The sequence below is a fragment of the Pogona vitticeps genome, chromosome 4 (genome assembly GCF_051106095.1).
Source record: "Pogona vitticeps strain Pit_001003342236 chromosome 4, PviZW2.1, whole genome shotgun sequence".
Classification (NCBI taxonomy): Eukaryota; Metazoa; Chordata; class Lepidosauria; order Squamata; family Agamidae; genus Pogona; species Pogona vitticeps.
This window is the reverse complement of record NC_135786.1, coordinates 42,461,484-42,481,521: the sequence shown is the minus strand read 5'-3', so window position 1 is coordinate 42,481,521 and position 20,038 is coordinate 42,461,484. Positions and strand designations below refer to the sequence as shown.

Genomic DNA, 20,038 nt, shown 5'->3' with positions numbered 1-20,038 from the left:
ATTACCACCATGAATCTTAATATAATATATTAATATATAACAAAACTGCTTCATATGATATTGCAATATTACTGCTGTGTGTTCGCAATGTTTTTTTTTTGTTATTATCGCGTGGCAGATGAAAACCCTTAGAAAGAAAATATTATTGTTGTATTTTAAAAGGTCAGTAAACAGTATTATCACTCAGTGAATGGAAGAATATCTTCCACCAGTACAACCTTTCTTCTACAAAAGCAGTGATGTTAAGATGCAATTCACATTATTTTAAAACAGGACAGAGGCTGCTGCTATCGACAGGTTACCCACCTGTAATAATAGTTCTTCAAGTAGACCTATGTAGTTCACACCCTGGGTGATCCACACCTGCGCAGAGCCTCATCGGAAAGTCCTAGAGCTTCTGCGGTAGCAAAAAACACATTAGAATACGGCCCCTCCCCCCTCATATAAGTACCTTGGCACCAAGGCTCCCCTTTCAGTTGTGTCAACTGCCGCTACATTAAGCAGAATGGTGTGACAGTGGAGAGGATGGGCGGAATGTGTGAATCACAGAGGTCCACTCGAAGAACTACAATTACAGGTGGGTAACCTGTCATTCTTCTTTGTGGCCTCTGTGAATCACACCATGGGTGACTAAAAAGCTGTCTTATCCAGAGGCAGGGTGTCATGTCGAGGTAGAGGCTAGAACAGTCTGTATCAGACTTCTGCCGGAGATCAAGTCTATAATGGCAGATGAAAGGGGATGGCTGTGCCCAGGTGGCAGAGGTGCAGATGTCCGGAAGAGGTATGCCGCGTAGCAATGCCATAGAGGTTACTACTGCTCTGGTGGAGTAGGGACAAATCACCTTCGGGACTGGTTTGCGTGCCAGTTGAGACACGAGGTGAATGACTGAAGCAACCCATCTAGATATGGTTTGAGACGTTATCTGGCGACCTTTAGTAGGCGGTTGGTGACTTATGAAAAGTCAAAGTGAACGCCTGAAAGGTTGGGTGCATTGGACATAAAAGCCATGGGCTCGGCTAACATCTAAAGTATGGAGGATTCTTTCTTGAATTGTGGACAGTGACGGAAAGAAGGAAGGAAGGATAAATGGCTGAGAGAGACGGAACTGAGATACGACTTTGGGGAGGAAAGAAATATCCATGGCCAATCTGATTTTGTTCGGGGAAAAAAACTGTAAATAAGGATAGTCATGATGTAAGGCCGCTAACTCACTAGCTCATTGAGCTGAAATGATGGCGACGAGGAAAAATGTTTTAAAGGTAAGTAGCTCTAAATCAGTTGAAACTAAAGGTCTGAAAGGAGCTTTAGTAAGTTACTGCAGTACTAATGTTAGTGACCATTGTAGGGAGGGTGGGGAGGTATCCAGGTAGATATGATAGACCTTTAAGAAAACATTTCAATATTGGATGTTTGAAGAAATCAGCTGCCAGAGAGTTAGAGTGCTGATAAGAAACTATGGCAGAGAGGTAAACTCTCAAGGTATCCCCAACTCTATGAAATTGCTGTTCAAATCTGATTTTATGTTGTTTGTATGAGTGTTTTCATTGACAGAATGAATGGAAACCCCTCTGCCCTAAGTTTAATGCGTTCCAATGGCATTTTGCGTCCCATTTAGCGATGTTTCCTCATAGCGAGGGTTAATCCCAAACGGATTAACCTCGCTATGTGGGGCACCACTGTAGATGGCTCCAGGGACTGCTGGGGCCGATGTCTCCGAGACGGTCGTGGTGGACGATCAGATGTTACTTAATAAGGTATGGTCTCTAGTTGTTGTTCGGAGTCGCCCCTGTCAGGTGAAGCAACTATGGAAGGGTTGTTCGAAAGAACAGAGTGTTGAGGACTGGGAGAAGAAGATGTTAATCGATGGATTCTGTTATCCTATTCCGGTTGATGACAGGGGGGTTCCATTATCGTCAGAAGGCGAACCAATGGAGATTGATTCAGCGGTTTGTCAAGGCTGCTGAGAGATTACTGCAGCTTTAGATTTATGCTGTTTAGGTCTTTTAGATGGAGAAGGCTCCGGGACCAAAGAGGCTTCGGTGGACATTTGACATTTAGCAGAGGGCTTCGATATTGAGGATTTTGGTATTGAGCGCTTCAATTTATGGGTTTTTGAAGTTTTAGATGAAGTGGATGGAGCGTCAGAGTGGGATGGTGTGGTTGGTGGACATTGTTTTGAGGCTTCAGAAAGAGCCTTCTCCATTGCTTTGGTTTGTGAGGTGGCCTTACAAGGAAGTTGGGTCATTTTGGTTGGTTGAAGGGATTGCTCCCAAAGACAGAGTTTTAAGCTGGATAAGCAAGAACGGAGGACTCCATGCTTGAAGTTCTTGCAGCACTGGCAGGAGGACGTCTGGTGTGCTCTCCCAAGCAAAAAAGGCACTTGGCGTGGCCATTGGAAAGTGGTATTTTGTTACCACAGACCACGCAATACCCCTCCATCATCGTTTTTCTCCTTGAATTATTTTTCTCCTAATTCAAGAAAAACGATGATGGAGGGGTACTGCGGCAAGAGGCCGAGTGAAGCTAAAAGGAAAAAAATCTCTGATGAAAATGAATTTGAACTAAAGTTTAAAAGAAAAAAGATCAGTAACAGGAAGGAATCAAGAATAAGCTCTTTTTCTCTTTTACTCACAGAAGCAGAAACTATGAGGCTCTCAACGCGGCTGTTGAAAGAAACTGAAAGGGGAGCCTTGGTGCCAATGTGCTTATACAAGGGGGAGGGGGCTTATTCTAATTGGTTTTTTGCTACTGCAGAAGCTCTAGAATTTTCTGATAAGGCTCCGCACAGGTGCAGATTACCCAGGGCATGATTCACAGAGGCCACGGAGAAATACCAATATACACTTACTGGGCACATGTCCATTGAGCTGTACTGCTCTTAAACCTGAACAGACACACTTAGCATTGCAGTGTAAAACATTCAGTACCCTCTGTTCAGGAGCAAATAAAATCTAATTTATATTACTATTGATTTTACTTGTAATCTACACATTTTTAATTTTCTGCTTCTAGTGCTTCTCCTAAAGTGTTCAGTGAGAACGAATCCAAATTTATCTGTTGTCTGGAACCATTTCAGAAAGGATGCTTACTAAGCTGTGCTTCATGCTGGGGACTTTGGGAGCCGCAGTGTTGAGACTTCCTATAAATTGTTTCTCCTGCTCGCAAAGCCTGCTTGAAGTATTTTTCGGCATCTACAATGGTTGTTGCTTCTTCTTCTGCCAGCAGAACATATGCTGTGGCACAGCTGAAAGGGAAGGGGAATGAAAGATATATTGCATTCATGTATATATCTACTTTTATACTAATGTCTAGCCCAGATAACTGGCATCAATTGACTGCCTTTACATTGAGGCAAGTGTTGAATTTGTGAGGGTCCCAGATGTTCAGACTTAAAGCTGACATCAGTGTGTACAAATGTTTATCACTTTAAAAACTCAGCTATGATGTCCCATTTTGCAATAATCAGAAGCCTTATATTTTGAGCAAACAAAGAACAGCATAATTTGTCATGTGTTTTATATTTGTTTTAATTTGCTTAACTAGTGATGTTTTTAACACTGTTCAGGTATTGTTTAGGTTTAACTGCATTTTAGTATTGGTATCTTAATTTATTCTGATATTATACTTTTTTTTTTTACACTGCCTTGTGTCCCTTCATTGGTGGAAAGGCAGAATATAAATTAAATACTTCAATAAACAAAATTTTGTTGCCCAAAATCATCCTGTCATTTGAAAAGTTCAGGGATGATAGCGGATAGTTCTGGAGCCAAAATGGCATCATGCCTAAGAGGGCAGCAGCGGCAAGCAAGCTCTGAGCAATCTCAAGATGCTTACAATAGCACGTAAAAATCTTTAGTAAAAAAATCTTGGATAGATGCATCTTAAAAACAACCCAACAAGGATTCAGAATATTCAGCAGTCATGAAATATCTGATAACAAGAGAATGGACAAAGAAGAGATGGGACTAATGATATCATGGGTCTCCTCACCAAGAGAAAAGCAGCCTACAAATTTAAAAAGCAAATAAAATGATACACAATATCTTGCAAAAGGGCTTGACTGTCTGATTCAGTAAATCAGAACAGTCCCAATGGTCCCAACGTTTCATTGCAGCTAATACGTTTCATTTAATAACTGGTTTTTCAACCACATTATGTTTGAAGTATTTAAATCTTGGGACAGAGCAATCTATTTTAATTTATTCTTTCTTTTTTGTGCTTGTTGTAATTCTAACAATTTTTTTCTCCTTGCCTTTTGCCTCTTTAGCATTTCTAACATTTAACATTGTTAGAATCTGTATCTTTTACATGACTGTATAACATCCAAATGGATGTGACCCTGAATGTATGGACAGATTTCATAAATTTTATATTTTCTACTTTTTAAAGTAACTATACACCTATCTTCAACATGCACTGAAAATTATAGCAAAGAAATCAGACCACACATACACTAGACAAAAAAATCTGAGAAAAATCATGTTGCATAGCTCTGCTGATGGAGAGCAAGTGACAGCACCAGCACCAGTAGACTGCTAACTAAAGCCTTACTCCTTCAAGGTTGTCTTTGTCTTGTGTTATGGCACATGATGCATGAGCAATCCTAAATCAAGGGTGGAACTCTTAATTAGCAGCAATCTGCTGGTGTTGGTGACATCTTCCCACTATTCTGCCAAAGCTATGCAGCAGGATATGACCACTGACTCCTATCCAAGCCTGGCATTGATAATTTAGATAACTTGACACCAATGTACTCTCTAATTTTCACTCCATCCCCCTCCCCCGCACGCTGGGTTCTCTCACAACCAGAACCTAATGTGATTGCTGCAAGGAGGAAGACAGCTGTGCAGAGAGAAGCTGAGTTGTGCACACACGCCCAATTTAGCGGGAACCTAATTTCAATGTAGAAGAATGTTCAACGATTAATTTTTCCTTGCTGAAAAGAGTGATTTTTTTCCTAGTAGCTGAACAGATGACACTGTATTAGTTCACATCTGCGAGCAAGAGGCCAAAAGTGTGCCGTCCTCCCTGAAAGAACAAGTGGAAATAACAGAGGGATGCATCGTTGGAGAGTTAATAGATGACACAGGAGGAGGGAATAATAAAGCGGTGGAAGTATTTCTAGCTGAGGGTCGACAAGAGGGAGAGGAGGAGGCGCTAAAGGAATGGAGGTGGGACGATATAAAAGAGAGTGAAGGGAGAAGGGGGCAGTTGGAGTGGAAGGACAAAGCGGTGCAGACAAGAGAAATAGGGGTGGAGAGAGATCGAGTAGCCAAACTAGTAAGAGCTTTCCCTAATCTGATGAGTGGAGGAGGATTGCTGCCAGATCCACCGGACGTCCCTAAGAAAGTTAAGTGTGGAACAGGAGGGTCATGGAGTACGGAGACAATTCTCTCTTCCTCAGTTATGGAGATGAAAGGGACACTATGTGGTTCCCACCCCTATCTCCCGCGGTTGGAGGGACAACTGGTCAAACACCCATGTTGCGGGACAACTTGCGCAGTGTTGAGCGCTCCCATAATGAACCCAGTGGGCAGCTTTACCCCTGGAGTGAAGAAAGTTTAAAGAATGTAAAAGAAGACCAGAATGTTAGAGGGAAACGTTATCATGTGTTGACAGATGTTGAACTGTTAGATCCCTTTGGTTTAGGGATAGTTGATGTTAACAAGAAAAAAGAACCGTTGTTTGTACCTTCTGCATCATCTCAATCCGTTCTTCCCGCCGAAACCCCTGGCCCGCCTACTCTCACGAAAGAACCCAATCACAATATCTAAGAACTTTTTATATGGTACAGTGGTGCCTCGCTTAACGGCGATAATCCGTTCCAGGAAAATCGCCGTTAAGCGAAAACATAGTAAAGCGAAAATAAAAAGCCCATTGAAATGCATTGAAAACCTTTCAATGCGTTCCAATGGGCTTAAAACTCACCATCCAGCGAAGATCCTTCATACGGCAGCCATTTTCGCTGCCTGTATAGCAAGGAATCCGTCCCTAAACACAGTGGGGAGCCCTTTTAGTTACCCAGTGGCCATTTTGAAACCGCCGATCAGCTGTTGAAAAATCATTGTTTTGCAATCGCAATTGAAAAAAGATTGTCATAAAGCGGATTCGTCGTAATGCGGGGCAATCGTAAAGCGAGGCACCACTGTATGTGAAACACTTTCATGCTTGAAGAGAATTAAAGGGTTTTAAAGGAAGTACGATTAGGACATTCAACCCACTCTCTCCCATTTAAACTGTTGTAACCCACTAAAAGGTGTATCACCTGAGTTTCCTGATCCTCTGAAAACCTCTAAGGTATTGTTTATCAGCATTGTGCAGCTTTAATTTGAGTTCAGAAATTATGTTGAAATTTATGTCCAGACTTACTCATTATTTAATTCCAAAGCTTGATATGCTGCTTTGATTCTGGCCTGAGGGTTTCTCTCCCGCCATGCTTTCTGCATAACTATTAGAAAGGACAGAAGGATTCCATTAAAGTCAGGTGACAAACATGCTTGCGAGAATTACAAATTCAGGAAGAGTAAATGCGAGTAAGAGCCAGTTTTGAGAGTCAGTGTAGGGTAACAGATAGAGTATCAGACTAGAACAGGAGACTCAGATTCAAATTCCTGCTAAAACATGGAAATTCACTGGGATGCGGCAATGAAAAAACACTTGGACATCTCATATACCTAGAAATCCTACTAGGCTTCCCATAAGTTGGAAGTAATTCAACAGCACCTAACTTTTTTAAAAAAAAAATGAACAAAGTACCACCACCTGCTTCTGATCAAGTTATTACCAATAATATTAATGTATTTTAGTGTTCATGTTTATTTTTTAAAGCAAAAACTTAAAACAGATGACTAACAGAAAGAACAGAGATTGTGGCAACTAGTCCCAAAGCTCTAAAGAAGGACCCACAGTTTTACTTTTCCTCCTCCCAGGAATATTGTAAGTCAGACTACCAAGCAACTTTAGGTTGGAAAATGGATAAATGGGAACTGATGTCCAGAGGGCATTGGAACTGGTCTGCCATGTGTAAACAATGCCCTAAATCACATCCCAGAGTGGGAGGGAGCTTCACATCTCTGCCATATATTCAAGTTTTTGGAATTTCCTTCATATCTTAATTCTGAAAAAGGCAACAAACTAAACACTCATGAAGTGATAGAGGAAAAGGCTATGGGCTACCTACTCAGAAAAAAAACATTGATTTTCCAGGTCAGTGAGTTGACTGTGAATCTGAACCTCCTCATCTTTATGAAAACTAGAGAATCTATTTATGTTTATTTTGGAACTGAAACTGCAACTGTCCAGCAAGAATAATGTGGAAAAAAGCTGAAACATTTTTTGGAAAGATGATGTTAGTTTTGGCTTAAGTGATGACACACTACATTTATACAATAAATATAGTTTTCATATAATGTAACAGATCAACTTGCAGACAGTAAGTTCTTGGTGATTTAGATGAAACAGTAAGCATTAACACATAATCTTACAAAAAAAACTGGTATATAACACGGACTAGGACATTGTTTTAAAGACAAGAGTAAACAATAACAAACCCCCAAGGTGATTTGATATGATCAGAACAGAAGCTGTTATATCTAAACCACAGATCTTTTTCAAAGGGTTTTTAAAAATTCCAAAATATGTACACACTTTTAAGGATTATTGTTTGAACGATACAACAGTAACTTCCCTAGCATGCTACCCCTTAACGGTGGAGTAGCGCTGCATTTAATTTCAGGATTCAGTATTACTCAGCAATTATATTCTTTAGAATATCTAAAGAAAATATTTCAAAAGAACTATATTTGTTTATTAGAGCAAGAAGGATATTTTCAGTTGTTACAAGATTATCATAGCCTAAGCTTCTGTGGACTAAGAGTATCAATTATGTGCTGTCAATGAAGAAGAAGAATCTTAACCTAGATTATGATGGAAAAACAACTGAAAGTAGAAGGATTAGCTACTCTGAAGGGAGTTTTGGAATTAATCCTAGACATGGTTGCAGTTCTTCTGAAGGACCAGATATTAAATCCAGGAGTTTATCTGAACTCAGTACGGTATGAGGACTAGATAGGACCTGCATAGCTATGGCTCTGAGACTATGGACCTTACTTCCATGAGCCATGAACATGTTTGGAAAAAATAATGTTTGGAAGCAATTTTTTCTCTCCTGTCGCATACCAAACAAATGTAAGAGTCATATCTTATCTACACCCACTGTTAGCTCAGGTCACACCCACTATTTGAATGCATACTCTAACAGGTTTCAACCATGGGATAAGGTTCCCCACACCCAAGATAAAATTAATGCTTTTAACAGTATGTTATCTCTTTTCAGTCACACAGCAAAAACTAGCATTACCTGCATCTGAAGGCCGAAGGGAGTCTGTTTCACAAGTGAAAAAGGTCTGATGATCTTGAGCAGACAAGTTCATGTCATAGTACGTAAGTGGCTCTTTTCCAGTGACCCATGTGTATCTTAGAAAAGAAAGAAAAAAGCCCTGAAAAGTTGCATAACTTGATCTTCTCTGTATTCACAAGATGACCTACCAAATACAACATGTATAATTTATTGAAGATGAGGCGTTTTTTCTATTACACTTTTCCTTCATGAGAGACTATCAGTTTTGAGACAGATGGACATTTGTTATAAATTTCAAAGTTGTCTGGAAACATGGTATTACAGATATAGATTGAAGCTCAAAACAGCCATGACTTTCCTAGTACATAAAAAATGCTAAATTTACTGACTGAAACCTTGTATGTATAACTTTGCACCCATGTCATTATTGAGTAAAACCAAAATGATTAATTTACTTAAATAGAAAATGTCCTATTTCCCACTATCACTACTTCAGATTTTGAGGCTCCTTAGAGATTTCTTTTGCCTTTGTGAAACTCTGGGAGGCCTTGATATAGCGAGGGAGCTTTTAACATTGGAAAACTGCTGCCAAAGTTCAAAGAACAGAGATCTCTTAATACCTCAGCAGGAGCAACACCCCCACGCAGTACACCTTCCTCATGAGCATTGCATTTACATGCACGATGACTGAGCTTGGAGATTACTACAGCAATAAGAATTATAATTTGAAAAAAAAATACCACCTGTAGCACTACTTGCATAACACATGCCAGCAAATACTGTACCCATGCAATAACCTCTATGTAGGAAAAATATTCAGAGCTGTTGAGCACATACATAAGGAAATATTTTGACAATATTAGAGTAAAAGATGAGGAACCTCTTTGGTCAGTCTTTTCCTGGAACACAACTATTCTTTGAAAGATTTACAGTTCTGGGAATTAGATGCTGTCCACTGAAACAATAAGGCTCTACTAAACAGGAAAATTGAATGGACATTAAGACGGGAAACAAGGGCTCCCAGAAGTCTGAATGAAGAACTAGAGTTTGTCCTCCTCCTTTAATAGTCCTACTTTTTGCATACACTCCCTCTTGTGGATTAATCAGAATGATTCCTTAACAACAGCTGCCGCAAGATAATATCCATAAATATGGGAACTTCCTTCCATTATGTCAGCAGTAGCTTAGTGGAGTTGTGAAACAGACCAAAAGAGGAATTCACTACATATTACGAATTACTGGCATGAATCAAATAAGATGGCCATATTTGTCAACTGTGATCAATAATATGCTCTAGGAATGCCCTCACTGTGAATAATGTATATGAAAATTTTAGATGGTTGAATGTGATGTAATCTAAAAATGTAAAACTGATAAAGAGGATTTGAATGTGCCTACTATAATGTCTCTTTAATGCATTGTCCCTTTTTGTTTTCCATTTCCTCTGAAGAAGGCCACAAACTGTTTGGGCAAAATGCATTAGGCAGGTTTTGAAATGAAATAATTTTTTTAAAATACCCTGAGATTTTCGCCTGTCCTTCCTAATTGGATCTATTGGATGTTTCCAGTTCCTTTTGTGTGTTATTTTTCCCTTCAAAGGGATGTGTTTATGCAAACACATTATCTTGCCTGTCAGAGAATTACAGAGTAAGAAGGAACCTTCAATGTCCAGCAAACCTGCCAAACAAGAAATCCAAAAAAAGCAAGAATCCCTGAGAGATAGCTGTTCAGCCTCTATTCGCAAGTCTTCAGTAAAGGAAAGTTTTCCACTTGGTGAAAAAGTGTTTGCCACTGTTCAATAGGTCTTTCTTTCAAGAAGCTCTTCCAAATGTTTAATCAAAATACTCTTAATTGTAATCTGAATCCTCTGGTTCAGGCTTTGCCTCTGGAGTGGCAGGAAACAGGCTTGCTCCATATTCTGTGTAGTAGCTCTTCAAATATCTGAAGATGGCTCACACGTAATTCCTCAATCTTCTTTTCTCCAGACTAAGCACAATCAACATCCTCAGTTCTTCCCATAAGAGCTTGTACTCTTTACCAACTTGATTGCCCTCTTCTGGACAACACTGAAGCTTGCTGACCTCCCTCCTAAACTGCAGTGCACAGGACAGACACAGTGAAATGTGTGGAATCGCTGGAAGGAAAAGAATAATGATCCTATGACAAACTAGAAGTTGTATTCTCGAAGTCTTTCACAGCCGGATTCTAATAGTTGTTGTGGGTTTTTCGGGCTCTTTGGTCGTGTTCTGAAGTTCTGGTTTTTTTAATGTCACAAAGCAAAAACAAAAATAAAATACCTGCTATATTCCGCTCCTCTGAAGAGATTAAGGGGATTTCTCCATACCTTACATTCTGTAAGAAGAAAAAAGAATTCAGTCCTAAAATTAAGCTAGAACTGCCTATTCTAGATAATTATATCTCTGCACCCAAAACAGCATTAGCCTAAATCTAATATGATGCTCACAGCAGTACTGAGATCCCCCTGCTCTACTGCTTTATTGGATCTAAAAACATACCCCGAGGGGTTTCCAGCCCTCCAGAGTAGGTTTTCAAAGCACATGGAAAGAGACAGAAGGGAGAGAATAATCTCTTTTCATGTTCATGCAAGCTGCTTTTGCGAGCAAAATGCCACACAGTCTTTATGGTTTTCAGTCAAATATTGTTACACATGAACCAGGCCTGAATACAAAAAATTATTCCTTAAATATGGAGGAACAGAAATGGTTTACATCTTCCTCTGTTTCTCTTTTATGGTATCTGTTTTTCATATTCACATTTAGCACTCAGCCTTAATTAGCTACAACATTAAAATCTGCAAAGTATGGTTTACACTTCTGTTTCAAACCATAACCCTTGTTTGTGTTTACAGGGAAAGTGTTAACCTTAATTTGGAATAAGGATGTGACAAGTACTTGCAAAATTTCTCCTTCTGTGTGATATGGCCACCTCACTATGCTGAGACTCCACACTCAGAACTTTCTCCTGTATGTGTGAGATTTCTAAGCTACCTGCAAAACAGACCATGTTCTCATATATTTTTTATTTCTCTCGCCCTCTCTCTCTCTTTCTTTGTCCATTGTTCTGCTACCAAATTTTGTGCAGCTTAATGCTCTTTCAGCAAATCCTGCACACAGAAGATACCATTCTGTGCAGGAATTGTAATAATCCTCAACAGCACAGCATATCTTCCAGACGAAATGGCCATACATCTGAAAAATCTTGTCAGTTTTCCTATAAACTTTCTTGGAAGAAATATGCAGAGAATCTTCTGAGAAGAAGAGTGATTGTTTTCCTCAGCTTCGCTACAAAAGAAAAGAAGCTGTGAATCCTGAATTTGGAGATAGAGCTATTGTAGGAAATCATCTTGAATGCTAAATAGGAAATTGGAAAAGAGAAATCACAGGTGACACATGAAACTGTGCCTTGTCCCTCATTCTTCTTATCATGATCAAGACAGTGACTGTTTGAACTGAGTCTCCTCTTCATGGAAACAAAATACCTTTATCACACGATATACAATACTAGAGATTCCCCAAAAAGCTGTCACTGCATGTAAGTTTGAAGGCAGAGTTTATATTATGATGGCACTAAAACGTATTTGTTTAGAATGTGTAAGAGTACTGAAAATCATGATACTAAATTTAACATCCCACTTACCCCAACCCTCACTGTTCCTTGAACCAATTTACTTTGGTTTTTTATCTTTTATTTTTAAATTATCCTAAGCACAAGATGACATTAACTGATACAAATCTAAAACCATTCACAAAAGCAGTCCATAGCTTGTACTTATCGGTCTTGACTAATGCCAATTATTATGTAGTATATTTGCACAAAATCAAAACTTTAATGTAAAATCACCTGACAGACTCTGCCTGCTCATATCATTTTCTCCAGTTGTTGCAGAAAAATTTGCCTGGGGAGAATTAGAATTCTCTGTACCTCCAATAAGGGGTCGCAAATGGCTCACAGATACCTGTTCAATGAAAGATGTGCCATATTTTCTGAAATACCACCATTCAAATATCTGTAAGAAGACACAGAAGGCAAAAATGTAGTATACAGAATATACTATGGAGTAAAAATCTCAGTTGTGTATTCCTCACAAACATACATATCATCTAAATTATCCTAAATAACATTAAACAGGTCAAGTTCCCTTCCACCAAACAAAGATGAAAACTTTGTCCCCAGATAAAAATGCAAAGTAACACTTGTTCCTAATTAGTGAATTCGTGTTTAAAACATCAATGGCAAGCCTTTTGATAAATGGAGCATTTGAAAAAAAATAGGTTATTTGATGGCTTCAAGCAACATTGATTACTGCATTAAATTCAATATTGTCTGTCATTGGCAAGACAATTAACTGTGTAGGAAGCCTCAAACTCACAGATCAAAGGTCAAATTCCAAATGATTCTACATTGCATTATATGCTGTAAGTAACATGAATTTGACCAAATTCCAGGAGGCAGTGGAAGACAGGAGGGCCTGGAGTGCTCTGGGCCATGGGGTCATGAAGAGTCAGACATGACTCAATGACTAAACAACAATAATACAACATATAAACCATTTTTCATAGAATGCTACCCAGACATTTCAGAAGTAATTCTTCCCATATCAGATAATAAGTTCCAAAGAAGACAACATGGTGTTCTGGATAAACATGGGGTCTCACAAATCATTTACCTAAATAGGTGAGCAATACCATTTACACTATTTTCATCTGTGAAGCTCTCTGCCTCAGCTTACAGCTAATTAAAGAATATTACATAGACACATAAGGATCTGAAGTACCACAAAGGACTTCCTAGGCTGAACATATGTACTTTCAGAATATTATTATAAAAGTCTCATATATATATCTGGCTCCTAACTGGCAAGATAGCTCAGTGAGATAGGCATTTGGCTGTGAAGCCAGAGGTTGGAAGTTCAATCCCCACTGTGTGGGCCAGAAGAGCCAGTTTATATGATTTTAGACAAGCTGCACAGTCCCAGGAAGCCACGATAAGAAGGGAATGGTAAACCACTTCTGAGTACTCTCTAACTAGAAAATCCTGGAAAGGATTGCCTTAAGTGAGAACTGACCTGACGGCACACAATTATTACACCTGGCCCCGACAGCCATTGTAAGCCATTAATTTATCTACTTTTTTGGTATAAGTGCACCATCTAGAGTTCAGTTTCTGTATCAAAGGTACTGTTCCTCTTTAGACTGGCAAAGTTCACACAGGTTCATGTTTCAAAACAAAAACATGTGGCTTTGTTAACACATTGACCTAGCATTCATGGTTGCTATGTTCTCAAAAATAACATCAATAAAAGAAAAAAATTCCCTTTTCCAGAGGAGGTTTAAAATCCACAACTAGGAACAACAGTTTAATCCTAAAAGCAGGACAAAATGTGTCATCTAATCCAGGGGTGTCCAACCTTTCACCTTCCCTGGGTCACATTAGAAGATGAAAATTTGGTTTGGGCCACACATAAATTTGGTTTGGGCCGCACATAAATTTGGTTTGGGCCGCATGGGGGGGCAGCCCTAGCCGTCCTCCGCAGCCCCGCTCCAAGCGTGCTTACCGGCAGCTGCGATCTCAGACAGCAGAGGCTGCCAGCTTCGACTCCTTTGGCTTTACGGGGCCAGAGGGGGTCCACCTATTGACAGGGACAGCGCAATGCAGTCATGCAGCCCCCCTCTCCCCTCCCCTCTCGCTCCTTCCTTCCTTCCCTCTCTCCCCCCTACCGTTGTGACGTGCCCCGGCTGCAAGCGCCGGCAGTGTAACTTGAAACTTTGGAATTTCTTTAAAAATAAAATATTGCACTGGGCTGCATTACGAGCCGACCTGGGCCGCATGCGGCCCACGGGTCACAGGTTGGACAAGCCTGGTTTAAATCATGATTCCAACCTCCTGCTTAATGCAGGGATCCAAATCAAAACTGATCTAACAGTTGTCCAGTTTTTACTTGAATGCAGAGCTCGCAGCAGCATGGTGTGGTCGGTCTGTTGAGTTTTAACAGAGTGAAAAGTCCTACTAGTGCAAAACTATAAGATAATGAGACTTGCACAAGCATACAATCCTGAATCATTGCAGGACTTTTCACTCAACAGAAGCTCAACAGAATACAGGTCTTTGTCTCCCTTGCACTGCAAGAATCATATAGGCTGTAAAAAGAGAGAAGAAAAAGGAAATTACTTACAAATATCAGACCAGATATCAAAGATGAAGTCCCAGTAAGTGCAACATAGAATTTTGGAGTCAACGTGCTCAAGAAAATAGACACTGTCAATAAAAACACAATTGTGTCAATAACAGAACATTTCTCCCTGAACTAACCTACCCCATCCCCTTTCTTCCTCACAACATATCAATGAAAGTGGCAATGCCGGGGGAGTGTGTGTGTGTGTGTGTGTGTGTGTGTGTCAGAAAATCCATAGCTAGAAATCTGTTCTACCCTGGTTGCCTTTTGGTGAAACAAACTTACCATTAGCGGTTCGCCAAGCACCATCCCTCCTTTCCTTTAAAACGATGCTAAAAACTGAAGTTTCAGGACAGCTTTTAATGGTCTCACACCTGAAAACCCATGAGCATTTGTCACAGTATTTATCATATTATTTTAGGTTTAAGTGGTTAGGCTATTAGGCTGGGATTAATGCCCCTTGCTTTTTATTATTATTCTTTATTATTTGTTGATTAGTATTATGTTTGTTGATTTTTGTATTGTTTATGTGATACTCAATACACCACCCAGTGACTATCTGTTCGCTACAGGTGGTGGTATAAAAATATAAAACAAAATAAATAAATAAAGTATTTGGCTCTCCCTTCCACCTTTGTCTGGTGTGTCCTGACACTGAATGATTTTCATAGTCCACATGCTTCCCCTTTCATCCTTACAGGAGGCACCACCAGCCACACAGGGAACCACCAGTAAACCATCCTAGGCATTTAAAGAAGAATTTAAAAGACAGTCAGTTGGACTAGGTCTACTTGAGTATGCCAACAGCACCTCTGGCAACACTATCATATGCACCTACACTTGGAAATAAGGCCCACAGATGTCAATGGCCCTTACTGTGTGGTGCGTGTATATACCACTGCAGTCCCAATTACAGACACTAGAAGGCTGGCTGAATTAGGTTTTGGGTGGCTCTAGTGGAAATTGTGGTGTTTTTCCCCTTCTCTGACTACCAGAGCAGTATTATGCAAAATAACAGCAATAAAGTAACATAGATTACACAAAAGGAATATGGGCATTTCTTCGGTTATCACAGTTTCTAATACCATGCAAGTTACACTGTGCACCCAGTTTTTGTTTCCTTATAGTATGCACTATAGACAGTCCTGTCTGTAACAAGTGTTCAGTGTATTCTCTCTTAGCAATATTAAACTCAAATCAAGTGTCACCACTTAGTGAATCCCTTAATTATAAGAAACCTGAACAAAGATTGTTAAAGACAAGAGACAGACAGAGGACATGATTTTCAGCTGAAGGTAAACTAAGGTTGTTCTATGTGAAATGAAGAACACTTAAGAAGAAACTGTGCTCAGCAGAAATTCCCTCTAAATAATATGATTAATAATAGAGCTACTTCATAGTCATCCAACAACTTATAGCCTTCTTTCTGGATTTTGAATACCAACTGTTGTAAGCAACAGATTAGTTTAAAAAGCAACAAGATCAAACATGGTTTGCTGACAGCTCTTGCAGTAAATTCAGAACTGACATTTAATAGTGTTGTTGTTTTTTTTGTTTTTTGTTTTCGGTCTAAATAAGCTCATCTTCCTAAAGTTTCCAAACCATAACATGTATGGGATGAATCTTAAAACAAAGATGGATGGATGGATGGATGGATGGATGGATGGATGGATGGATGGATGGATGGATGGATGGATGGATGGAATTTATATCCCACACCATCTGGCAACCAGGCCACTCTGGGTGGCTAACAACAGTATTAGGAACAATATTAAAACATTATAAAAATAAATTAATACATAACAAATGGCAATAAAGGTGGTAAAAAGGGTGATGGAGAGGATGGCAAAAAGCAAGGTAAAAAGGGAGGGCAAGATCTTAGTGCTCCAGGAAAGCCTGGCAGAAGAGCTAGGTCTTCAATGCTCTTTTGAACCCATCCAACGAGGGTGCCAGCTGGATCTCAATAGGCAGATTGTTCCATAGGCTAGGGCAACCACCAAGAAGGCCTGGTTTCTTGTTCTTTCCCTCTGGGCCTCCTTTGGGTCAAGGCCCTCAACCGCCCCGCATGTGAAGAACAAGTATTAAGGACAGATCTGCCTGGGAGCAGGCATTCTGATACCTAGGTCCTAAACCATTTAGAGCTTTTAATTTTATCATCATAACTTTGAAGTCGATGCAGAAACGAACCAGTAACCAATGAAGGGTGGCCAGAGTGGGGGAGATATGCTGGACTTTCTTCACCCCAGTTGTTAATCTGGTTGTCGAATACTGGACCAGTTGAAGTCTCTGCATCAGCCTTAAAGATAGCCCCATGTAGAGAGCACTGCAGTAGTCTATTCTTGAGATTATGAGGGTATGAATCAGCATTGTGAGTACCCCCACATCTAGATAGGGACGCAGCTGCCTAGACCTCAGGTGCCACCTGGGTTTCCATGGTGAGATCCGGGTCCAGACAGATGCCCAAGCTATGTACCTCACTCTTTGTGGGAAGGGTCACACCCCCAGGGAGTTTCCCAACCCACTGACACTGGCCTCAACCACATGCATGATTTCCATCTTGTCCAGATTCAACCTCAGTCCATTTGCCATCATCCACTCCAGAACGGTCCTCAAGCAGCGTTCAACGGTTGGAACAGCATCCACTGCACTAGGAAAAAAGGAGAGGTGGAGCTGGTTGTCATCAGCGTACTGATGACACCGAGCCCCACAACTCTGCATGATCTCACCCAGCAGCCTCATATAGATATTAAATAGCATTGGCGAGATGATAGACCCATGCGGAACCCCACAATTGAGGATTCACGGGGTGGAGGTCATCTCGCCAAGCTGCACTCTCTGGGGACCATCCTCCAAAAAGGACAGAGCCACGGCAAAGCAAGACCACCGATTCCCAACTCGGAGAACCACCCCAGGAGGATACCATGGTCGATGATATCAAAGGCGGCTGAGACATCGAGGAGGACCAACAAGGACATATTGCCCCTCTCAGCCTCCCTCAGGAGGTCCTCCTGCAGGGCGACCAATGCTGTTTCTGTGGCCGGTGGTCTGAAGCTCGATTAGATACAAAAAGACAAGCATTAAACACACAGCATATCAAGCACTGTGCAGAATTCTGAGCAATTTTATTTTTGTAACAATTATAAGTTTATAGAGAGCTATTAAGGCCTCAGAATGGTGGAACTTGGTGGTATAGCTACAGTGGTCCAGGTGATCCTCTGAAGAAGGCGGGGCACCCCCCTGTGCACTCGGGCGGTCTCGGGCATATGCGCGAAGCAGTGGGAGAGCCCGCGCAGATGCCAGTGCTGGCATGAGCACTCCCTCACCACTTCACGCATGCACAGGAGCATGCGCGCCCACCTCTTTGCACGGGTGCTCACACATATGCATGAAGGGGTGGGGGAGTGCTCATGCCAGCGCTGCCACACGTGTGTGCGCACAAAGCAGCTGTGGGGAGGGGAGTGCGTGCAGGGAGAGGTCTGTCTCCGCAGCCAGCATTTTTCTTTATCCATAGAACATATTCTTTCCAGTTACCTTCCAGAAAGGACTGTACTATATTGCAGACTTAACAGTGTGCTTTTTACCATCTACCAATTAAGTATGGACTAGCAACAGATTACAGAACCAATTTGCTCATTTTATTTTATTTAAAATATTTTACCCTGTCTTTCTCATTAAAAGACCCATAGCAGCTTACTTAACATTAAAACCGACAGTGAGTATATAAATGCTAAAAAGATCAAACAAATACCATACTAAAAAACATAAGCAACACAAAGTATTGTGGCATGAAAACTGCATGGTCCCATCACCTCTTGGCAAATAGAAGGGGAAAATATTGAGGCAGTGACAGATTTTACTTTCTTGGGCTCCATGATTACTGCAGATGGTGACAGCAGCCACAAAATTAAAAGACATCTGCTTCTTGGGAGGAAAGCGATGACAAACCTAGACAGCATCTTAAAAAGCAGAGACATCACCTTGCCGACAAAGATCCGCATAGTCAAAGCTATGGTTTTTCCAGTAGTGATGTACGGAATTGAGAGCTGGACCATAAAGAAGCCTGACCGCCGAAGAATTGATGCTTTTGAATTGTGGTGCTGGAGGAGACTCTTGAGAGTCCCCTGGACTGCAAGGAGAACAAACCTATCCATTCTGAAGGAAATCAATCCTGAGTGCTCACTAGAAGGACAGATCCTGAAGCTGAGGCTCCAATACTTTGGCCATCTCATGAGAAGAGAAGACTCCTTGGAAAAGACCCTGATGTTGAGAAAGTTTGACGGCAAGAGGAGAAGGGGACGACACAGGATGAGATGGCTGGACAGTGTCATCGAAGCGACCAAGATGAATTTAACACAACTACAGGAGGCAGTGGAAGATAGGAGGGCCTGGCGTGCTCTGGTCCATGGGGTCACAAAGAGTCCCACACGACTTAATGACCAAACAATAACAAATCAATGAAATGTTAGTAGCTGCACAGGTTTTGCAGCTGTCCACCAACACATTGCTCTCTGCTTTAAGGACACTTTTATTATCGGTTATCATTTTTCAGGGTTGCAGGAGGTCCAATGAGAGGGAGAAAAACATTGTTTTGTAAACTGAAAATAAAACACTGCCTAGAAACAGCAATGTAACAAAAAAGCAATATTAGAGTCAGATCTACGCTGGAAATAATGAGATCTCTTGAGAGCGAAACCGGTTGGAAATATACACTAGAGACACTGAATACAAGAACAAAACAAGGGGATTGCCTAAAACCGCCTTTCTTATCTTAATCTCCATTCTTTCTTTCCTCTGTGTTTCTGACCAAAATCACTCCCTAGACACAGCCCTGGGTTGAAGGAAGGAGTAAAGACAGTTGTTTAGCACGTGCAGAGTTCTCCCCCGCTCCCCGTTCGCTCAAGCTACTAAGTTTTAAGGGCTAAGGGCGCCAATCGGGGAGCCTGACACGCCAACGGGCCCCCGTTCTTTTCAAAGCTTCCCCCTACTCGACTCCTCGCACAACCGAGCGGTGGCGGGTCTCCCCCTCCTCCTCCCCCTCCTCCTCGGCATCCTGCTTTACCGTCCCAGAAAGAGATGTTTCCCGCGGCGCCCCGGCCACCCCTCACCTGCCGCCAAGTTGTCCCGCAGCCGAAGCGGGCCGCGCAGAAAGTAAAGGAGGCCGAGGGCCGCCACCAAAGCAAGGCTGCGAGCCCAGGGCCCCGACACCAGCCTCAGCCGCTCCCATCGCCATGAACAGTGGCTGGACGGCGGCGGAGGAGGAGGAGGAGAAGGCGAAGGCGCCGGCGCCGCGTCCCCTTCCACAGTACCGCTCTCCGCCATCACTCCCGCCTTGCGCTTCTGAGGCTCCGCCGGCCGAGGGCGAAGGGGAGCGAGAAGGCGGAGCCCACCGTGCTCGCCGCCGCCGCCGCCATGCGAGCGACGCTGAGAGAAGGGAGAGGGCGCGCCGTTCAGCCTCTTCAACTCTATGCCCTGGGCGAGGGAGGCG

At 41.6% G+C, this 20,038-nt stretch overlaps 1 protein-coding gene and 1 long non-coding RNA gene across 4 annotated transcripts in view; one reads left to right on the top strand and one right to left on the bottom strand.

The window, feature by feature from the left end:
* Positions 1-10,122, top strand: part of LOC144589185 (uncharacterized) — a 28,895-nt gene extending 18,773 nt beyond the window's left edge. The window contains exon 2 of the long non-coding RNA XR_013545140.1: positions 8,337-10,122. This is a non-coding gene — a long non-coding RNA (uncharacterized LOC144589185). The remainder of the gene's footprint in view (positions 1-8,336) is intronic.
* The window catches only part of ST7L (suppression of tumorigenicity 7 like), a 63,795-nt gene extending 43,777 nt beyond the window's left edge, over positions 1-20,018 (bottom strand). For all 3 annotated transcript variants that reach the window (XR_012086259.2, XM_078393371.1, XM_020780610.3), the window contains exons 1-7: positions 19,659-20,018; positions 14,554-14,636; positions 12,222-12,387; positions 10,658-10,712; positions 8,361-8,476; positions 6,371-6,449; positions 3,091-3,245 (exon numbers count right to left, since the gene is read on the bottom strand). Coding sequence is in view for 2 of the 3 variants with exons in the window: in XM_078393371.1 (XP_078249497.1) it covers positions 3,091-3,245; positions 6,371-6,449; positions 8,361-8,476; positions 10,658-10,712; positions 12,222-12,387; positions 14,554-14,636; positions 19,659-19,872 (868 nt within the window). In the remaining variant the exon portion in view is untranslated. The remainder of the gene's footprint in view (positions 1-3,090; positions 3,246-6,370; positions 6,450-8,360; positions 8,477-10,657; positions 10,713-12,221; positions 12,388-14,553; positions 14,637-19,658) is intronic.
* Positions 20,019-20,038: the final 20 nt, after the last annotated feature.